Below are 14,984 nucleotides of genomic sequence, written 5' to 3'. Positions count from 1 at the left end.
ATACACAACTATAGTCGTTTTAAAAACGTGCATTCAGTCCGGTTTATCGTTTTTACTGTACTTCTATATTCCAATTTATTTAACTAGGCCTGTAAAAAGAAAAAAAACCCCAAACACTTGGCAAATGGTACTTCTCAGCTTAATCTGATTGGTGAACAAATACAGTGGTCTCAGTTGATCCTAAATGTTTCTTTCCAAACAAAATAGAAGGTTTAACAAATAAAAAAATGTAATTTCTCAGGAAGTTATTCAGTGAACTAACAATGAACTATTTTGGCCCTTCAAAGCTATTCAGTGATGAATGTAGCCACCCTTCCTTTCAATAACCGCCGTGAGCCTTCCATCCGTTGAATGTCAGTTTCTTGATCTGTTCATGATCCATTTTATCTGAATGGAGCATTGCCCTGCATAAAGATCATGGTCTTCTTGAACGTTGCCGACTTCTTCCTGTACCATTGCTTGAAGGAAGGATCTTCTACAAACTGGCAGTAGGTTTGGGAGTTCATTTTCAGTCCATCTTTAACCAGATGGAAAAGGTCCATCTGCTCCATCTATAGTCACTCTTATTTCATCGGGATAAGGATCCATGAAACCTATAAGGAATGGTCTTCAGGTATTTCTTGGCCCAGTCATGATGCTTCCGCTTGTAAGTCTTATGCAGTGGCGGTTGTATTTCAGCCTTCCTTACTGTAGCCATGTCTCTGAACACTTGCCACCTTGTATTTCTGGACACTCGTGGAAGGTTGCAGTTCTGAAACATGGTGGCAGTGCTGGCTAATGGGTTCTCTCACGTTTTATTCTTCTTAGTCTTTTGCAGTCAACTAGCGCCTTTTCTTCTCCACGGTTTTTCGCCCCCTGTCGAGTATTCATCACAAAGCATTTTTGTTGGGAGGTCACGCCTCAATAATTTTGGGATCGTCAGTGTGCTGCAGCCCTCTGATAGGCATTTTACAATTTCTGACCTCTTTTTTTTGGCTCATTTTCCTGAATTGGAGAAGTTAATAATTATGCAAACCTTATACAGGATGTTAATCACTTTAAGGTGTAGTGTTTATATGTTGTGTTCTCCCAACAGGTTATTTTGTAGACTTTGATTTTGTTTGATAACGAGCTTTGCTTTCATTGGTTGGCTTAAAGGAGGGCGGGGCCACGACTACTCTACTTTTTTCCCCTTCTGAGCAGAGGCTCATGTACTGCAAGCTAGGACTTGACAATACCTACAAATGCTGTATATTCACAACCATAAATGTTAATTCAGCAGGAATGTCTCAACTCCAGGCCTATTGCTGGATTACTGAGATGTTGAATGTTGGGAGGAAAGGAAGCTTGAAACTGTGTAGGATGGAGTGTTTCTAGGACAGGGTGGAGGCCCACTAGTATAAGAAGTCATGTATTAATAAATGAAGAAAATGAATGTAGTTTTTTAAACATTTTGGAAAATGCTTGTTATGTAACATAATATTTGACCAGTTAATTGATTATTACATCCTCTTTCAATAATAAACTGCATTCCTTGCTTATAAATAGTTTATTATGGAACTTAAAATTAAAGTGTTATTTGGAGTATTTTTAGCAAGCTGCTGTTATTTTTCTTATTCAGTAGCTTTACAGCTTCCTTCCCAAAATGAGTAACCCATGTGTGAGGGATTATTGCTGACTAATTCACACCAATGCCCAGCCCTGATATAAACAGGCAATGCACCTATAAGACATGGCAATCAACACAGATGTGTCTTCCTTCTAACCTGAGGAAGATGCTAACGCCAGCTCAGCAAACAAAGGTGTGTGCAGTACACGCTCCAACGTCCTCACCCTCCAGCTCAGTCTGGCAGCAGCTGCTCTGAGATCACAGCATCGTGCCACACACCAAGCACAGAGTTTGAGCTCAAGACTTAACTCCATCTGACTTAGGACAGCTACAAAAACAATGGAGGTTATAAACACAAAAGCAACAACTAGAGATGTCCACCAGAATTCTATTCTATTAAGCAGATACTGGGTATAAATGAATGCAACAACTCAGAGTACACACACTCACGTGAAGCTGAAAGCCTAGTTGATCAGTGCACAGTAATCCTCTGGCACATCAATTAGCTTATTGGATTCCCGAGGAAAACTACACACACAAAAAAAAAAAAAAAAAAAAAAAAAAAACACTGAAACCATACAGTCTTAACCCTCTTACCCCTAAGTTCCCACAGTATTATGTCCCATAACCCTATATTCCCCAGAGAAACAGCACACCAACCCTGAGTTCCTGGGCCAAAATCAACATTTTAATTTGAGCATTTTTAGGCCTTGAAACAACTTATAATAATGTATTTGTTTAATATTACTTTGAAAATGCCTTTGAATAAATGCATTTTAGCGCCAAAAGTAAACTTTCTGGTGATAATCAGACCAGCAGGTAGTGTTTTCACGAATGCACAGAGATGGTCAGGTTATGACTCCAGACCCCTGCAGTGTCAGTCGCACTGGTTGATGCTGAAGATGAAGATGGATCAGGGTCTGAATCATGAGTTTGCATCACTATCAGTTTCGGTTTCAACATCGCCTGAACTTTCACTGCTGTCACTATCTAGAATCCTCGCTCTTGCCTGTGTAACTGTGTATGCCCCCCCCGGATTTAGATGTACCTGTGTTCACTGTAGGTGTAACTTTAGCTGGAACACAATTAGCTTTTCACTTTGGCATTTTTAGTTCACTTCTACTATTACACCAATATTCACGCTTGGATCATCTTCATTGTAATGACAGCGTAATGTTGTAATCACGTCGTGATGTCATGACTTCAACCTTCCAGGTAAAAAAATTATAATTAAATAAGTGAGGAATCATAGCAGAGCAATGCCAGTACACCGGCCTCACGGGGATAACATTTACGCTGTAAAGCTGCTATATCGGCCTTACAGGGTAAGGGGGTTAAAACCACCATTTCAAAGCAAAGTTCAGAAGGCTATAGATAAGAACAAAGAATGATCACCTTATAAGGGTTTCAGGTGACTGGAGACATTGATGCATGCCTGGATGTGAGCACCACCTGCAGGACAAATGGACACAACACACTCAACCCATTACAAAACAATCAATGATGTGTACACATGATACGGCATCATCAGCATTCACAGAAAACCTGTCATTTCTCGGCTCAGTTATGAAGTTTCTCACCCCTGAAGCAGGGGATCCAGAAGCTCCTGGTGATTATAATAGAGCTGGAGCAGGTTAGGAGGCAGACACATATGCACACAGCACTTCCCATTCCCCAGCACCTACAGATAGATAGGGGACAGGGAAAGAACAAGATCAGTTTCACTACATACAATATACTATATACAGTGCATCCGGAAAGTATTCGCAGCGCTTCACTTTTTCCCCATTGTTATGTTACAGCCGTATTCCCACATGGATTAAATTCATTATTTTCCTCAAAATTCTACAAACAATACACCATAATGACAACATGAAAGAAGTTTGTTTGAAATCTTTTAATGAGTATGAAATTTATGAAAAATAAAAAAACAAAAAAAGCACATGTTTATAAGTATTCACAGCCTTTGCTCAATACTTTGAAGCACCTTTGCTCGGCATCTCTAATAAGCAGTAAGTTTTGGTAAAACTCAAAACATGACAACTCAGACACAAAACCATTGCTATTCACAAAACAAAGTCTACTAAATACTGAAACAGTATAAAAAAACAAATAGCAAATAAAAAACACATGGACTGCAGCATGTATAGAAACATTTCTTTAGGATTAAATTTAAGCACTTTTTAAAAATTGTGTTCAAACCCAAAAAAAAAAAAAAAAAAATCCCTACACAAATCTAATGCTGTTGGCTGCAGTGAATTACTCTGACAGCCCCATTATTGACTCCCACACAATTGTGCCTGACAGCACACTCAATAAAAACATCCCAAAAGAACATTCATACTGACAAACACGTTATTACTCATTTGTAAGAACGAGGGTTATAAACACAAACAAATGACAACATAACACAGATCACCATCTATTGTTAAGTTGTACGTTGTAAGTTGTTCATAAGTATTCACAGCCTTTGCTCAATACTTTGAAGCACCTTTGGCACCAATTACAGCCTCAAGTCTTTTTGAGAATGATGCTACAAGCTTGGCACACCTATTTTTGGACAGTTTCTCCCATTCTTCTTTGCAGGACCTCTCAAGCTCCATCAGGTTGGATGGGGAGCGTCGGTGCACAGCCATTTTCAGATTTCTGATAAATCTATTTCCTTAGAAAGCTATTAGCCTTTTTCCTAATATGGATCATGCTTGTGTTAATCCACTTTTAATTAGGGCTCTATTGTTTTTAAGATATTTAAAATAAATGTTTTATGCTTGTTTATTTTTCAATTAACAGTGACCATGAGCAGAGAGCTTACATTTAACTGTTTATGACAGACCTCCTGATTAAAGTTTAAATAAAAAAGATTGGTATCTGGATCAGTATCAGCTGTAAATATCATGATCGGTGCATCAGTAATGAACACCATTAAACTAAAGCGCTTTGCATCTGACGGGTAAATGAACTCACCCAATCCCAACTGTTGTGGATAAAAATGACATGAAATAAACAGGAGGGAGACCTAGTATGAGTAATATGTAATTGTATTGAAAATTCACAGGACTGGTTGGATTCACACTTTAAGAGTAACACACTATGGTTTATTAATCACAGAGAAGTATAAGAGCTGAAGTATAAAAGCTTTTTAACCCTATTGGTATTGATATCATAGTCTTTCTGAAATATATGGGTTATCTACTGTGTAAATAGAGTATAAATACTGGAGCTTGAGCTCCGGGTGTCAGATCACTTCTGAGAGTTCTCATTGGTGTGGATCTCGTGTGGTGGAAATAAAATCTGGACCCTTGCTTCTTCTCACTCATGGCTGGTGTCTTTTTTTTCTATCTCCAACTGGGTTTACAGATGTGAGTATTTGCTTCTATGTTGAATTTTAAGTGTCTTTGGCTAATAGGCTAAATTTGGGCCAGTACATCCTATATGAGATTATTCAGATATCTACACAATACACACAGAGCGGTTCGAAAACCGACTCCAGCCCAGAACCATGACAATGGAAAATGTCTAATAGTGTAGCTTTAAATATATTTAAGAGGAGCAGACTTCAAACACTGATGTTTATTGTATTTGTTTACAAGGAGGAGACAGGTTAACGGTTGTTTTTTGCAAACAGTCTGTAAAACTAACTGGAAATATTATTTAGTTTATCAGAAGGTAAATTAATGTCATGGCTCACACTATGTTCCTAAAGTCTGTCATAATTGACCAGCTCAAGTTCTCACGCCTATTTGTGTTATATTGTGGCATGAGAAAATTTTATGTGAAAGTGCAATAAAAAATATGTTGTCACTAAAATCAATTAATAATCGTGATAAATAATCGAGATCTCAATATTGATCAGTATAATCGGGATTATCGTTTTGGCCATAATGGTGCAGCCCTAATTTCAAACAAACTTCTTTCATGTTGTCTTTATGGGGTATTGTTTGTAGAATTTTGAGGAAAATAATGAATTTAATCCATTTTGGAATAAGGCTGTAACAACAAAATGTGGAAAAAATGAAGCGCTGTCACTACTTTCCGGATGCACTGTACATGTGAAGTTCAAGTGATCAAGGTTTCCATGTTTTGGCAGAACTGTGTTTCAATCATTTAACAAGTTAGATGAGACAACTCAGCTTTGTGGCCAATCTGATAAATCACCTCACAAATTAAATGGTAAATCTCTTCATTTAAATTAACGTCAGTTGTAGAGGTGTACGGTCAGGTCAACTTTCAATCAGATAACAACATGTGGTGGAACCCATGGGTCAAATGTAGCTAAGTGAGTTTGTGATGGGGATGGAAGGGTGGGGAAAATGAAGCACTTACCGTCAAGCTCAGGCAAAGTGGGAACTCCATTGAGATGGTGGAAGAACAGTGCGGCTCCTCTGAGGAAGGGCAGGATGCCTGCCTTTACACAACGCCAGAGATGCCAACATGAGCTAGTCTCACGCAGGCTACTAAGACACACATGCACGTGTTAAGATCATTTCTACAGCACTGTAAATGAAAGCTCTGTGACTGAAGTCAAAACAATCATTTTCCCAGGCTCACAAAGGAGTTTTTGATGAATGGGTGTGAAAGAGCTCATGGGATTGATATTATACTACTACTACGAATAATAATATTTTTGAACCAAAATCATGCTCCTGGTTGGATGCTCGGCATCTCTAATAAGCAGTAAGTTTTGGCAAAACTAAAACATGACAACTCAGACACAAAACCATTGCTATTCACAAAACAAAGTCTACTAAATACTGAAACAGTATAAAAAAAACAAATAGTAAATAAAAAACACGTGGACTGCAGCATGTATAGAAACATTTCTTTAGGATTAAATTTAAGCACTTTTTAAAAATTGTGTTCAAACCCCCAAATTTAAAAAAAAAAAAAAATCCCTACACAAATCTAATGCTGTTGGCTGCAGTGAATTACTCTGACAGCCCCATTATTGCCTCCCACACAATTGTGCCTGACAGCACACTCAATAAAAACATCCCAAAAGAACAGTCGAACCTTAAAACAGACAACTCGACAATTAGAACGTAAATGGCGTCAAACCAAACTGGTGATATATCAAACAGCGTGGAAGGAGAGCCTACTGAAATATAGGAAATCTCTTGGCGATGCTAGAAAAATCTATTTCTCCACCTTAATAGGAGACAACAAAAACAATTCTAGATTCCTTTTCAACACAGTAGCAAAATTAACTAGGAATAAAACCACTACAGAGAGAAACACTCAATCATTACATAGCAGTGAAGATTTCATGAAATTTTTCATTGATAAGGTTGAAAATATTAGACGTGAAATACAGGCCGTTAAATTAAAACCGGACAGTACTGTAACAAACCCATTACATGACAATGTAGCAACATCAGATCAATGTTTAGAGTGTTTTGCTCCGCTTAGAGAGACCGAACTAGCTACATTAATCTCTTCAGCCAATTCATCAACTTGCATACTAGATCCCGTACCTACATGTTTGTTTAAACAGATTGGTCCAGGAGTAATTGAACCACTTCTAAATATAATCAATTCTTCCCTAAGCACTGGCTATGTACCTAAATCACTTAAATTAGCAGTTATTAAACCCTTGATTAAAAAACCTGATCTTGACCCGTCTCAATTGTCCAGCTATAGACCAATATCAAATCTCCCCTTCATCTCTAAGATTTTAGAAAAGGTTGTAGCAAAGCAGCTATGCTCGTACTTAGATAGGAATAACATTCATGAAATGTATCAGTCAGGATTTAGACCTCATCATAGCACAGAGACAGCGTTAGTTAAAGTAGTAAATGACCTTCTACTGACTTACGATCATAGTTGTGTCTCGCTGCTTGTGTTACTCGACCTTAGTGCAGCTTTTGATACTATAGATCACACTATTCTACTTGATAGATTAGAAAATGTTATTGGTATTAAGGGAACAGTCCTCTCCTGGCTCAGGTCTTATCTGACCGATCGTTATCAGTTCGTAGATGTAAATGGTGAATTCTCCATGCGTACTGAGGTTACCTTTGGAGTTCTAGAGGGTTCTGTTTTAGGCCCACTGCTCTTTACTTTATATATGCAACCCCTAGGTCAAATTATTCGTAAACATGGAATTAGCTTCCACTGTTATGCTGATGATACACAGTTGTATGTTTCAGCGAAGCCAGAGGACAGACAGAAGCTTAGTAAAGTTGAGGAATGTGTAAAGGACATTAGACATTGGATGTTAATTAACTTCCTTCTACTTAATTCTGATAAAACAGAAATACTTTTATTAGGCCCACGTGTAGCTAGAAGTATTCTTTCTGATCACATGGTTACTCTGGATGGTCTTTCTGTTTCATCATGTGCAGCAGTTAAAGACCTTGGAGTGATTATTGACTCCAGTCTATCATTTGATGCTCATGTAGATAATATTACTAGGATAGCCTTCTTTCATCTCAGAAATATTTCTAAAATAAGAAACATATTGTCACTACATGATGCGGAAATACTAGTTCATGCATTCGTCACCTCTAGATTAGATTACTGTAATGCCATACTGTCTGGATGTTCCAGTAGGAATATAAATAAGCTCCAATTAGTCCAGAATGCAGCTGCTAGAGTCCTAACTAGAACTAGAAGATACGACCACATCACACCGATATTATCAATACTGCATTGGCTCCCAGTAAAATCTCACATTAACTATAAAATACTTTTAGTAACCTATAAAGCACTAAATGGTCTCGCACCACAATATCTAAGCGACCTTTTGGTTTTATATGATCCGCCACGCCTACTTAGATCAAAAGATGCAGGCTATCTGACAGTACCTCGAATAGTGAAAGCTACAGCAGGGGGGAGAGCTTTCTCTTATAGAGCCCCACAGTTATGGAACAGTCTTCCTATTAGTGTTCGGGACTCAGACACAGTCTCAGTGTTTAAGTCTAAGCTTAAAACGTATTTGCCTACCCTAACTAGATTCTGTTCTACTACTTCGCAGTCATAATTATCTTTTTTCTCCCTCTCTCCTTTCGCCGAGCCCCACACGAATTTATGGAGATACTAGAGATCCAGATCCTTTCTGCCTCTGGATCGAGCTCAAATCTTCTTTAATTCCAGACTGCAGGGACTACGGCTGCTCCTAACGCCATACAGACTTCATATAAATCCATAATGAACTTTTTCACACTATCTGTTGTTACCCAGATGAGGATGGGTTCCCTTCTGAGTCAGGTTCCTCTGAAGGTTTCTTCCTCTTAAAACATCTTAGGGAGTTTTTCCTTGCCACCGTCGCCACTCAGTGGCTTGCTCAGTTGGGATAAATTCACACCTTTAATATCTGTATACCGTGTTGATATTTCTGTAAAGCTGCTTTGAGACAATGTCTATTGTAAAAAGCACTATACAAATAAAATTGAATTAAACTGAATTGAATTGAATTCATACTGACAAACACGTTATTACTCATTTGTAAGAACGAGGGTTAATAAACACACACAAATGACAACATAACACAGATCACCATCTATTGTTAAGTTGTACGTGCTCTAAGTAGAATATGCTCTAACCTGGCACAGAGGTGAGGAGGATCTGGACCAGGTGAGCAACGATGACCAAGTGGAAGAGATGCAGGTGTGCAGTATCCGCACTAAGCCCTGAGGAGTCTAAGCAGTGCAATGCTGAATAGGACAGCACCAGGCTCCCCCGACATACAAACACAACACATGACTCAGAGACTACAGCCAAAGAAACCACAGACATTGAACTGTTAGACAGACAGGTTTAGATTCTGGACAACAATGATACTTTAATCTGATGCTAATATACATTTAATAGTGCCTAAAGTATCATTTAACAAGCTTGTCAGCTCACCACTAAGTGGAACATGTCCACATCCAGAATGCAGGGGGAACTTTCCACCTGAGGAGCAAGAACAAGTGCTGCACGGAGCACGCGCGCACACACACACACACACACACACACACACACACATACTCACAGAGTTAAAGAACTAAAAAAACTACAAGTGAGAGAAAATAAATAATGAAATAAATATATCTACCAACAGTTGCATGAAGTGATTTTGCACAGAGGAGTGAGAGGAGACAGTCCAGCACGCAGAGCCAAACCGAGCCAGGGAACTCAAATAGTCTCCTAAACAAGGGCACGTTTTATGACACTTCTATTTTTTATTATTTAGGATACAAAATATGGATAAATATCACAGGATATAGAAGGAATTAGAACTGAGGAAGGATAGCATAATACCTGCAGATATTTGTGATTCAGAATATTTAGTAATGCTACCAAAATGAACCCCGAACACATAACTGAGCAATCTTCTAGATATCTTTAGAGTGCGAATGATGCTCAGAAGCTTGAGTAATGATTTGACAGATGCAGTCTATTTTCATTTATATATACACACAGTTATATATATATATATATATATATAAGCTTTTATATTTAGAATTACAAGTGAAAAGCAAATCAAATCATCGGAAGAATTTATTCTAGTGTACAATTAACTACTCCATCCTGCAAGCAAACAGTGCTTCGTCGAGTATTTTAACAGCACTAACAATACCTCTGATACAGAATTTATTACATCATCACACATCCCTCGAAAGAAGAATTCATTCTGGCATGATAAGTGTCACGTACCGTGGGGAATACAGAAGCAGAAGCGGGCGGCAGGTTCAGGCAGTATAATCCAGAGGGGTGAACACAGTCCGTAGTCAAGAAGCAAGCGAGGGTCAGGCGATCATGCAAACAAACCAAACGGGGTAAGACAGAAATCGTGGTTGGGGACGTAAGCAAAGGCCAAAGTCACTTATCGAATAAACACGGTAGAATACTGTGTTGCTTCTCGGGAAACCGAGTCCTGGCTGGGCTGAGATATGACAATAAGTTGGCTTGTCATACCTGTCTACAGGGTAAACTTCCAAACAAAGGCTTCTCCTCATCTACCAATAATCTCTCTGTACAAAATACAAGCACAGAAAAACAACAAATGCATATCATAATGTTCTTTACCAAAAAGCAAAACATTTTTACTAACTACCCCTTAACACAGGTCAGTGAATATTGTAAATCTTATACATGAATTGTTAGTCTGTAACAAATGGGTGCAGACTGACCTATAGACTGGATGGTGCAAGAACAGCTGCCCCAGCACATGATCGGCACACGGAGGTCCTGCTCATTAGGGTGCACCTTAAGGCCAACTTTATAAGTTGCGGTCCCAAATGTCATCAGCATCTCCCTTATGGAGCTTGAATAAGGGATGCTATCAAAACTCATCACAGATCAGTGTTAAAGACACGCTCAGATACGCAGTTGTGAAAGGAAACAGTGGGTATGCTTACACTGGTGTGTGGTCCAGCCTGAAACTCTCAGGAGGAGGAGAGTCCTCCACAGTCTCAGTCTCACCAGCATCTAAAAGACAAACACCACAATATGACTGCATGTGCACACATACACACACAAATAAGGAGCACACGCACTATATATGATGAGACTCACTTGTTGGCTTGGCTCTCTTATGAGCAGAGTACAAGGCTCTGATCGGCTTGTATACGTTGTATTCAGCCAATGAGCCAGACCTGGCTGCTCACTATTGCTGTAACTACAAACATGCATGCATTTTACTTTTTAACCAGAGAAAATGTCAAACTCAATGGGACAACTGGCAAATTTACTGTAATAAACTGAGTCAGTGTGACTAAATATCTTGCAACAGCAGTGGATTAGCCATCTTACATAAGCAGAAATTCTATACTCTGATCTCAACATGGCAAGACATGCAATTCAGCTACAGATATCAAGTCCCATCCATCCATCCATGCATCCATCTTCAACCGCTTACTTTTCAGGGTCATGGGGAAGCTGGAGCCTATCCCAGGGAGCATCGAGCACAAGGCGGGGTACACCCTGGACAGGGTGCCAGTCCATCGCAGGGCACACAATCACACACATATTCACACACCCATTCATACACTACGGACACTTTAGACATGCATGCCTTTGGACTGGGGGAGATACCAGGGTACCGGGTAAACCGGGGTATCTGAAGGAAACCCCCGCAGCACGGGGAGAACATGCAAACTCCACACACACAGAGCCGCGGGAATCGAACCTGGACCCTGGCGGTGTGAGGCGAACGTGCTAAACACTAAGCCACCGTGCGCCCGATATCAATTCCCTTGCTATAAAATATATAAATAAATAAGAGGAATAATGGAATGGGGTATGAACTGTTACAGTGTCATTCTGTACCCTTCCATGGCATTTCATAGGCAAGTTTGCATTGGTTACAGAGCCACTACAACTAATTCGCCAATGCAATGGTTAAAATATTAAGCGGTCCGGATTCAGAGCAACTCCACTTAGAATAATCACAACCACAAGTTTGTATGCGAGTACCTGCAGGTGGTCTCAGTGAGGGGCAGGAGAGGAATGACAGTGTTACTGCGACACTTACAGAGTGGACACAAGTACTCCCCATTCACTACATCGCAACTGGTTTGCTCATGCAGCCACTGCGCATCCTGACTCTGGAGTGTCTCAAAGTATCTGTAAGAGAAAATAACTCGAAAATTAAGAGACCATTATTTGACAACCTGTCAAATTTCCATGAGCTTTATATGTACCATGCAATCATAGAAATGACCGAACTGGTCAGATCTATTAAGCAGTGACAAGCAAACTGATCCACTGAGCTGTTAAGCTTGACATGGATGTAGGATTGATGTGGGAACACAATATACTGCTTGTAAAGCTCTCCGAGGTAACATTCTTCAGGTGTGTAAACTGTTGGACAGCACTCCCCTCCATTGAAGAACGGGAACATATGAAAAGTATTTTTGATTGGGAAGCGCACAGCACACGGCAGAATCTGACGTCCTCAACAACCGAGCATTGCTGATTACCAAGCGTAACAAGTTCCATCACCTGATTTCTTTAGCTTTTGATACTCACTGCACTTACTCCTAAGGTCAGATCAGGTTAACGTTCTTTGCTTCCCCATGAGGCGCAATAAGTTTACAGACTTTGAAAGTAACACTGGCTTGATCTAAGACAGTGAAAAATAGTCAAGTGCACATAGCAAGCTTTGTTTCATGCTTTGTGTCGATGATCAGCTCACTGTATTGGGTCAAAAAAAAATAAAAAATCTGCAGATCGCATATTTAAGCCAAACACATCCAATTTGGATCTACATCTTATCGATCACCACACATCCATGAAGACTTTCCTGTACATCACAGATTAGATTTTTGCCTTTTCAGTCACAAAACATCCCGACTGATTGATTAATATTAGCTATTTTTTTTTGTAATTGCTCATATAAAGGTCATATTTTCTAGACGAACTATTTACTGTTAGCTGCTGATCTATTGCCTATATCCACAAACATTTGAAAGCAGCAAAACTTTTTATTTGGGATTAAGTAGAAGGCTGTCTAGAAGTAACATTCTGCCCAATTCCTCACCTCTGCCAGCAGTGAGAGTGCATGATGTGGCCACAGCTGCCGGTATGGGTACCAAAGGACAGGTCAGGGTGCATGAAGAGGGGATCATAGCTCTCTGTAACGCACATGTATCCTCCAGAAATAAGCACAATGGCTACTCAAACCTATCCAATTACTTGACTTGCACACTGTAAACTATAACCTTACCTGGATTGTGAGGGGGTCTTTTGCGGTTCTTGGACATGACCGTAGAGCGTTGGACAAAGGCAGTGAGCACCATGGCGGTGCCATCAGGTAGGATCTCCTGCGCTTCGTGACACAGGATACACATCTCCATCTGCCTCCTCTCTCCTGCTCTGGCACACCAACGACGAGGTCCCACACACACCAGAGCACTGTCACATGAACTGGGGCTGTACCAAGCAGAGACGGATGGTTACAAGTACACTATAACCTTAATTTTATGTTAAGGTCCCTCTGAATTTGTTAAAATAATCAATGTTGAATAAATGGGTTCATCTTTTTTTAATCACCAGGAAATTGCTAAAAATGGCCTAGGATCCTCTCTACTCATTTACCCCAACAGAAAATGCTCTAAATGAATATGCAAGATAAAGAGTTAAAGGATGGGAATTTACTTATGTTATGAGAAGACCACCATTATATGCAAGAACTTTTAGGACAAAGAACAGACAACTGCTCAGCAAAGTCAAGGAAGTGTTGATGCATGCATTTACTGACATAAATGTACTCACTGGATATTGAGAATACAATACAAGTTGACTTATTAAGAACACTGCGTCACTACGAGCATGCTTAGGTACCTATGCTCTGCTGATGTAGAGGCTGAGGCGTCCAGATCCTCTGAATCCTGCGTGAGCAGATCTATGTACTTATTGATAAAATGACTCTGGCTCTGTAATGTTTGAGCCATGGTCTTTTTCCAGCACAGTTCAGCTTTCCTTTTTCTCTCTGCTTTGTCTTTGTCCCACACAGTCTGCAACACACACACACACACACACACACTCTCACACACTCACACACACTCACACACACTCACACACACACACACACACACACTCACACACACACACACACGTAGATTTAAGCTCTTCAACACTTTAAAGGGTAATGGTTAATATGTCTGTGGAATAGAAAGTTGCTCAAAGTGTGACCTCCTTGTGACAGTGCCCTGTTCCTTCACAGGGAGGTGCAGCAGCTGTGCACTCACGCATCGTTTTAATGCTAACCACCATCTGTGTAGAAAAAGATACATAATTTAGGAAAATACTTCTACAAGAAAACGATACAGCAGTGCAGTTAGAACTACATGCACACACAATCAAAGTCTTGCAAAACTAAGCAGATGTTCAATAGAATACATTTGTGCACTAAAAAGTATACACACACACACACCATACCATTAAATGCTGAAGATGCATTACAATTTTACTAACATTTAATTTGCCTGTTTCTCTTCAAAGTACATACTGCAATACATCATTAGCCTTGGCCTACACCATGGCCTTCATATGTACATGTTCTGCCTGGTGCAGGTGTCCTGACAGTTTTCACTATATGGAAAATAAAATGCACACATCACAGTGCATGGAAGTTCAGTTTGTGTAGTGAGAAATCCTTACATGTCATTTAAATATTCCTGTTGACATACAGCTTTTAAGTAATACGCACAATAAGCCACATCAAAACACCCCTAGGGCCACCTACAGATGATCAGCAGCAACACCGCTTTGTAACAGTTTTATCGGAGATACAGTCTGATTCTGGGTGTGGCCCATAATGACTAATTGGCCTTCTAAACACAATATTCAAACTTCACAAAATGTGGTATACATGGACAACAAGACATTGAGTAAGCATGTCATGTTTCATGGATTTCTGATGCTCTGAGCGCCAACAACAATTTTTAAAATATCAGCCATTTATATCAAT

General features: G+C 39.6%; 2 protein-coding genes across 4 annotated transcripts; both read right to left on the bottom strand.

The window, feature by feature from the left end:
- Window positions 1-1,755: 1,755 nt before the first annotated feature.
- On the bottom strand, window positions 1,756-13,140 carry LOC108261741 (E3 ubiquitin-protein ligase UBR2). 3 transcript variants are annotated; one of them, XR_008394351.1, is made up of 6 exons: window positions 13,053-13,140; window positions 11,987-12,136; window positions 11,087-11,189; window positions 10,930-10,999; window positions 10,226-10,850; window positions 9,632-9,715 (listed from the first exon to the last, which is right to left on the bottom strand). XR_008394351.1 is itself a non-coding variant. In XM_053678668.1 (5 exons), exons 1-4 carry the CDS (start codon window positions 5,939-5,941, stop codon window positions 2,053-2,055), a joined length of 252 nt encoding a protein of 83 aa, XP_053534643.1. In that variant the 5' UTR covers window positions 5,942-6,273; the 3' UTR covers window positions 1,756-1,916; window positions 2,039-2,052. The 3 variants fall into 3 exon arrangements, 2 of the variants coding, with proteins under 2 accessions (XP_053534643.1, XP_053534642.1); XM_053678668.1 differs by lacking the exons at window positions 9,632-9,715; window positions 10,226-10,850; window positions 10,930-10,999; ... (1 more) ...; window positions 11,987-12,136; window positions 13,053-13,140 and adding exons at window positions 1,756-1,916; window positions 2,039-2,116; window positions 2,984-3,040; window positions 3,169-3,269; window positions 5,912-6,273; XM_053678667.1 differs by lacking the exon at window positions 9,632-9,715 and having other exon boundaries at window positions 10,033-10,850.
- Window positions 13,141-13,203: 63 nt separating this feature from the next.
- Window positions 13,204-14,404, bottom strand: LOC128629969 (E3 ubiquitin-protein ligase UBR2-like). Its single transcript, XM_053678522.1, has 3 exons — window positions 14,207-14,404; window positions 13,856-14,028; window positions 13,204-13,444 (listed from the first exon to the last, which is right to left on the bottom strand). The coding sequence occupies exons 1-3, from the start codon at window positions 14,285-14,287 to the stop codon at window positions 13,204-13,206; spliced, it is 495 nt and encodes a 164-aa protein (XP_053534497.1). The 5' UTR covers window positions 14,288-14,404.
- Between the last annotated feature and the right edge of the window lie 580 nt (window positions 14,405-14,984).

Source organism: Ictalurus punctatus, unplaced genomic scaffold, assembly GCF_001660625.3.
Source record: "Ictalurus punctatus breed USDA103 unplaced genomic scaffold, Coco_2.0 Super-Scaffold_100046, whole genome shotgun sequence".
NCBI lineage: Eukaryota > Metazoa > Chordata > Actinopteri > Siluriformes > Ictaluridae > Ictalurus > Ictalurus punctatus.
Note: the sequence above shows the minus strand (reverse complement) of the source record. Positions and strands in the feature narration are given on the sequence as shown.

Coding starts and splice junctions, on each gene's coding strand:
- LOC108261741 (XM_053678667.1), bottom strand. CDS start 13,126: ATGCACCCTGACCTGTCCTTTGGTACCCATACCGGCAGCTGTGGCCAC. Junction 11,190..11,986: donor CTCACTGAGACCACCTGCAG/GTACTCGCATAC, acceptor GCATGTTTGTAG/TTACAGCAATAGTGAGCAGC. Junction 10,851..10,929: donor AGGCTGGACCACACACCAGT/GTAAGCATACCC, acceptor GAGTTTTGATAG/CATCCCTTATTCAAGCTCCA.
- LOC128629969 (XM_053678522.1), bottom strand. CDS start 14,287: ATGGTGGTTAGCATTAAAACGATGCGTGAGTGCACAGCTGCTGCACCT. Junction 14,029..14,206: donor CAGGGCACTGTCACAAGGAG/GTCACACTTTGA, acceptor TGTGTGTTGCAG/ACTGTGTGGGACAAAGACAA. Junction 13,445..13,855: donor TCTACATCAGCAGAGCATAG/GTACCTAAGCAT, acceptor TGCTTGGTACAG/CCCCAGTTCATGTGACAGTG.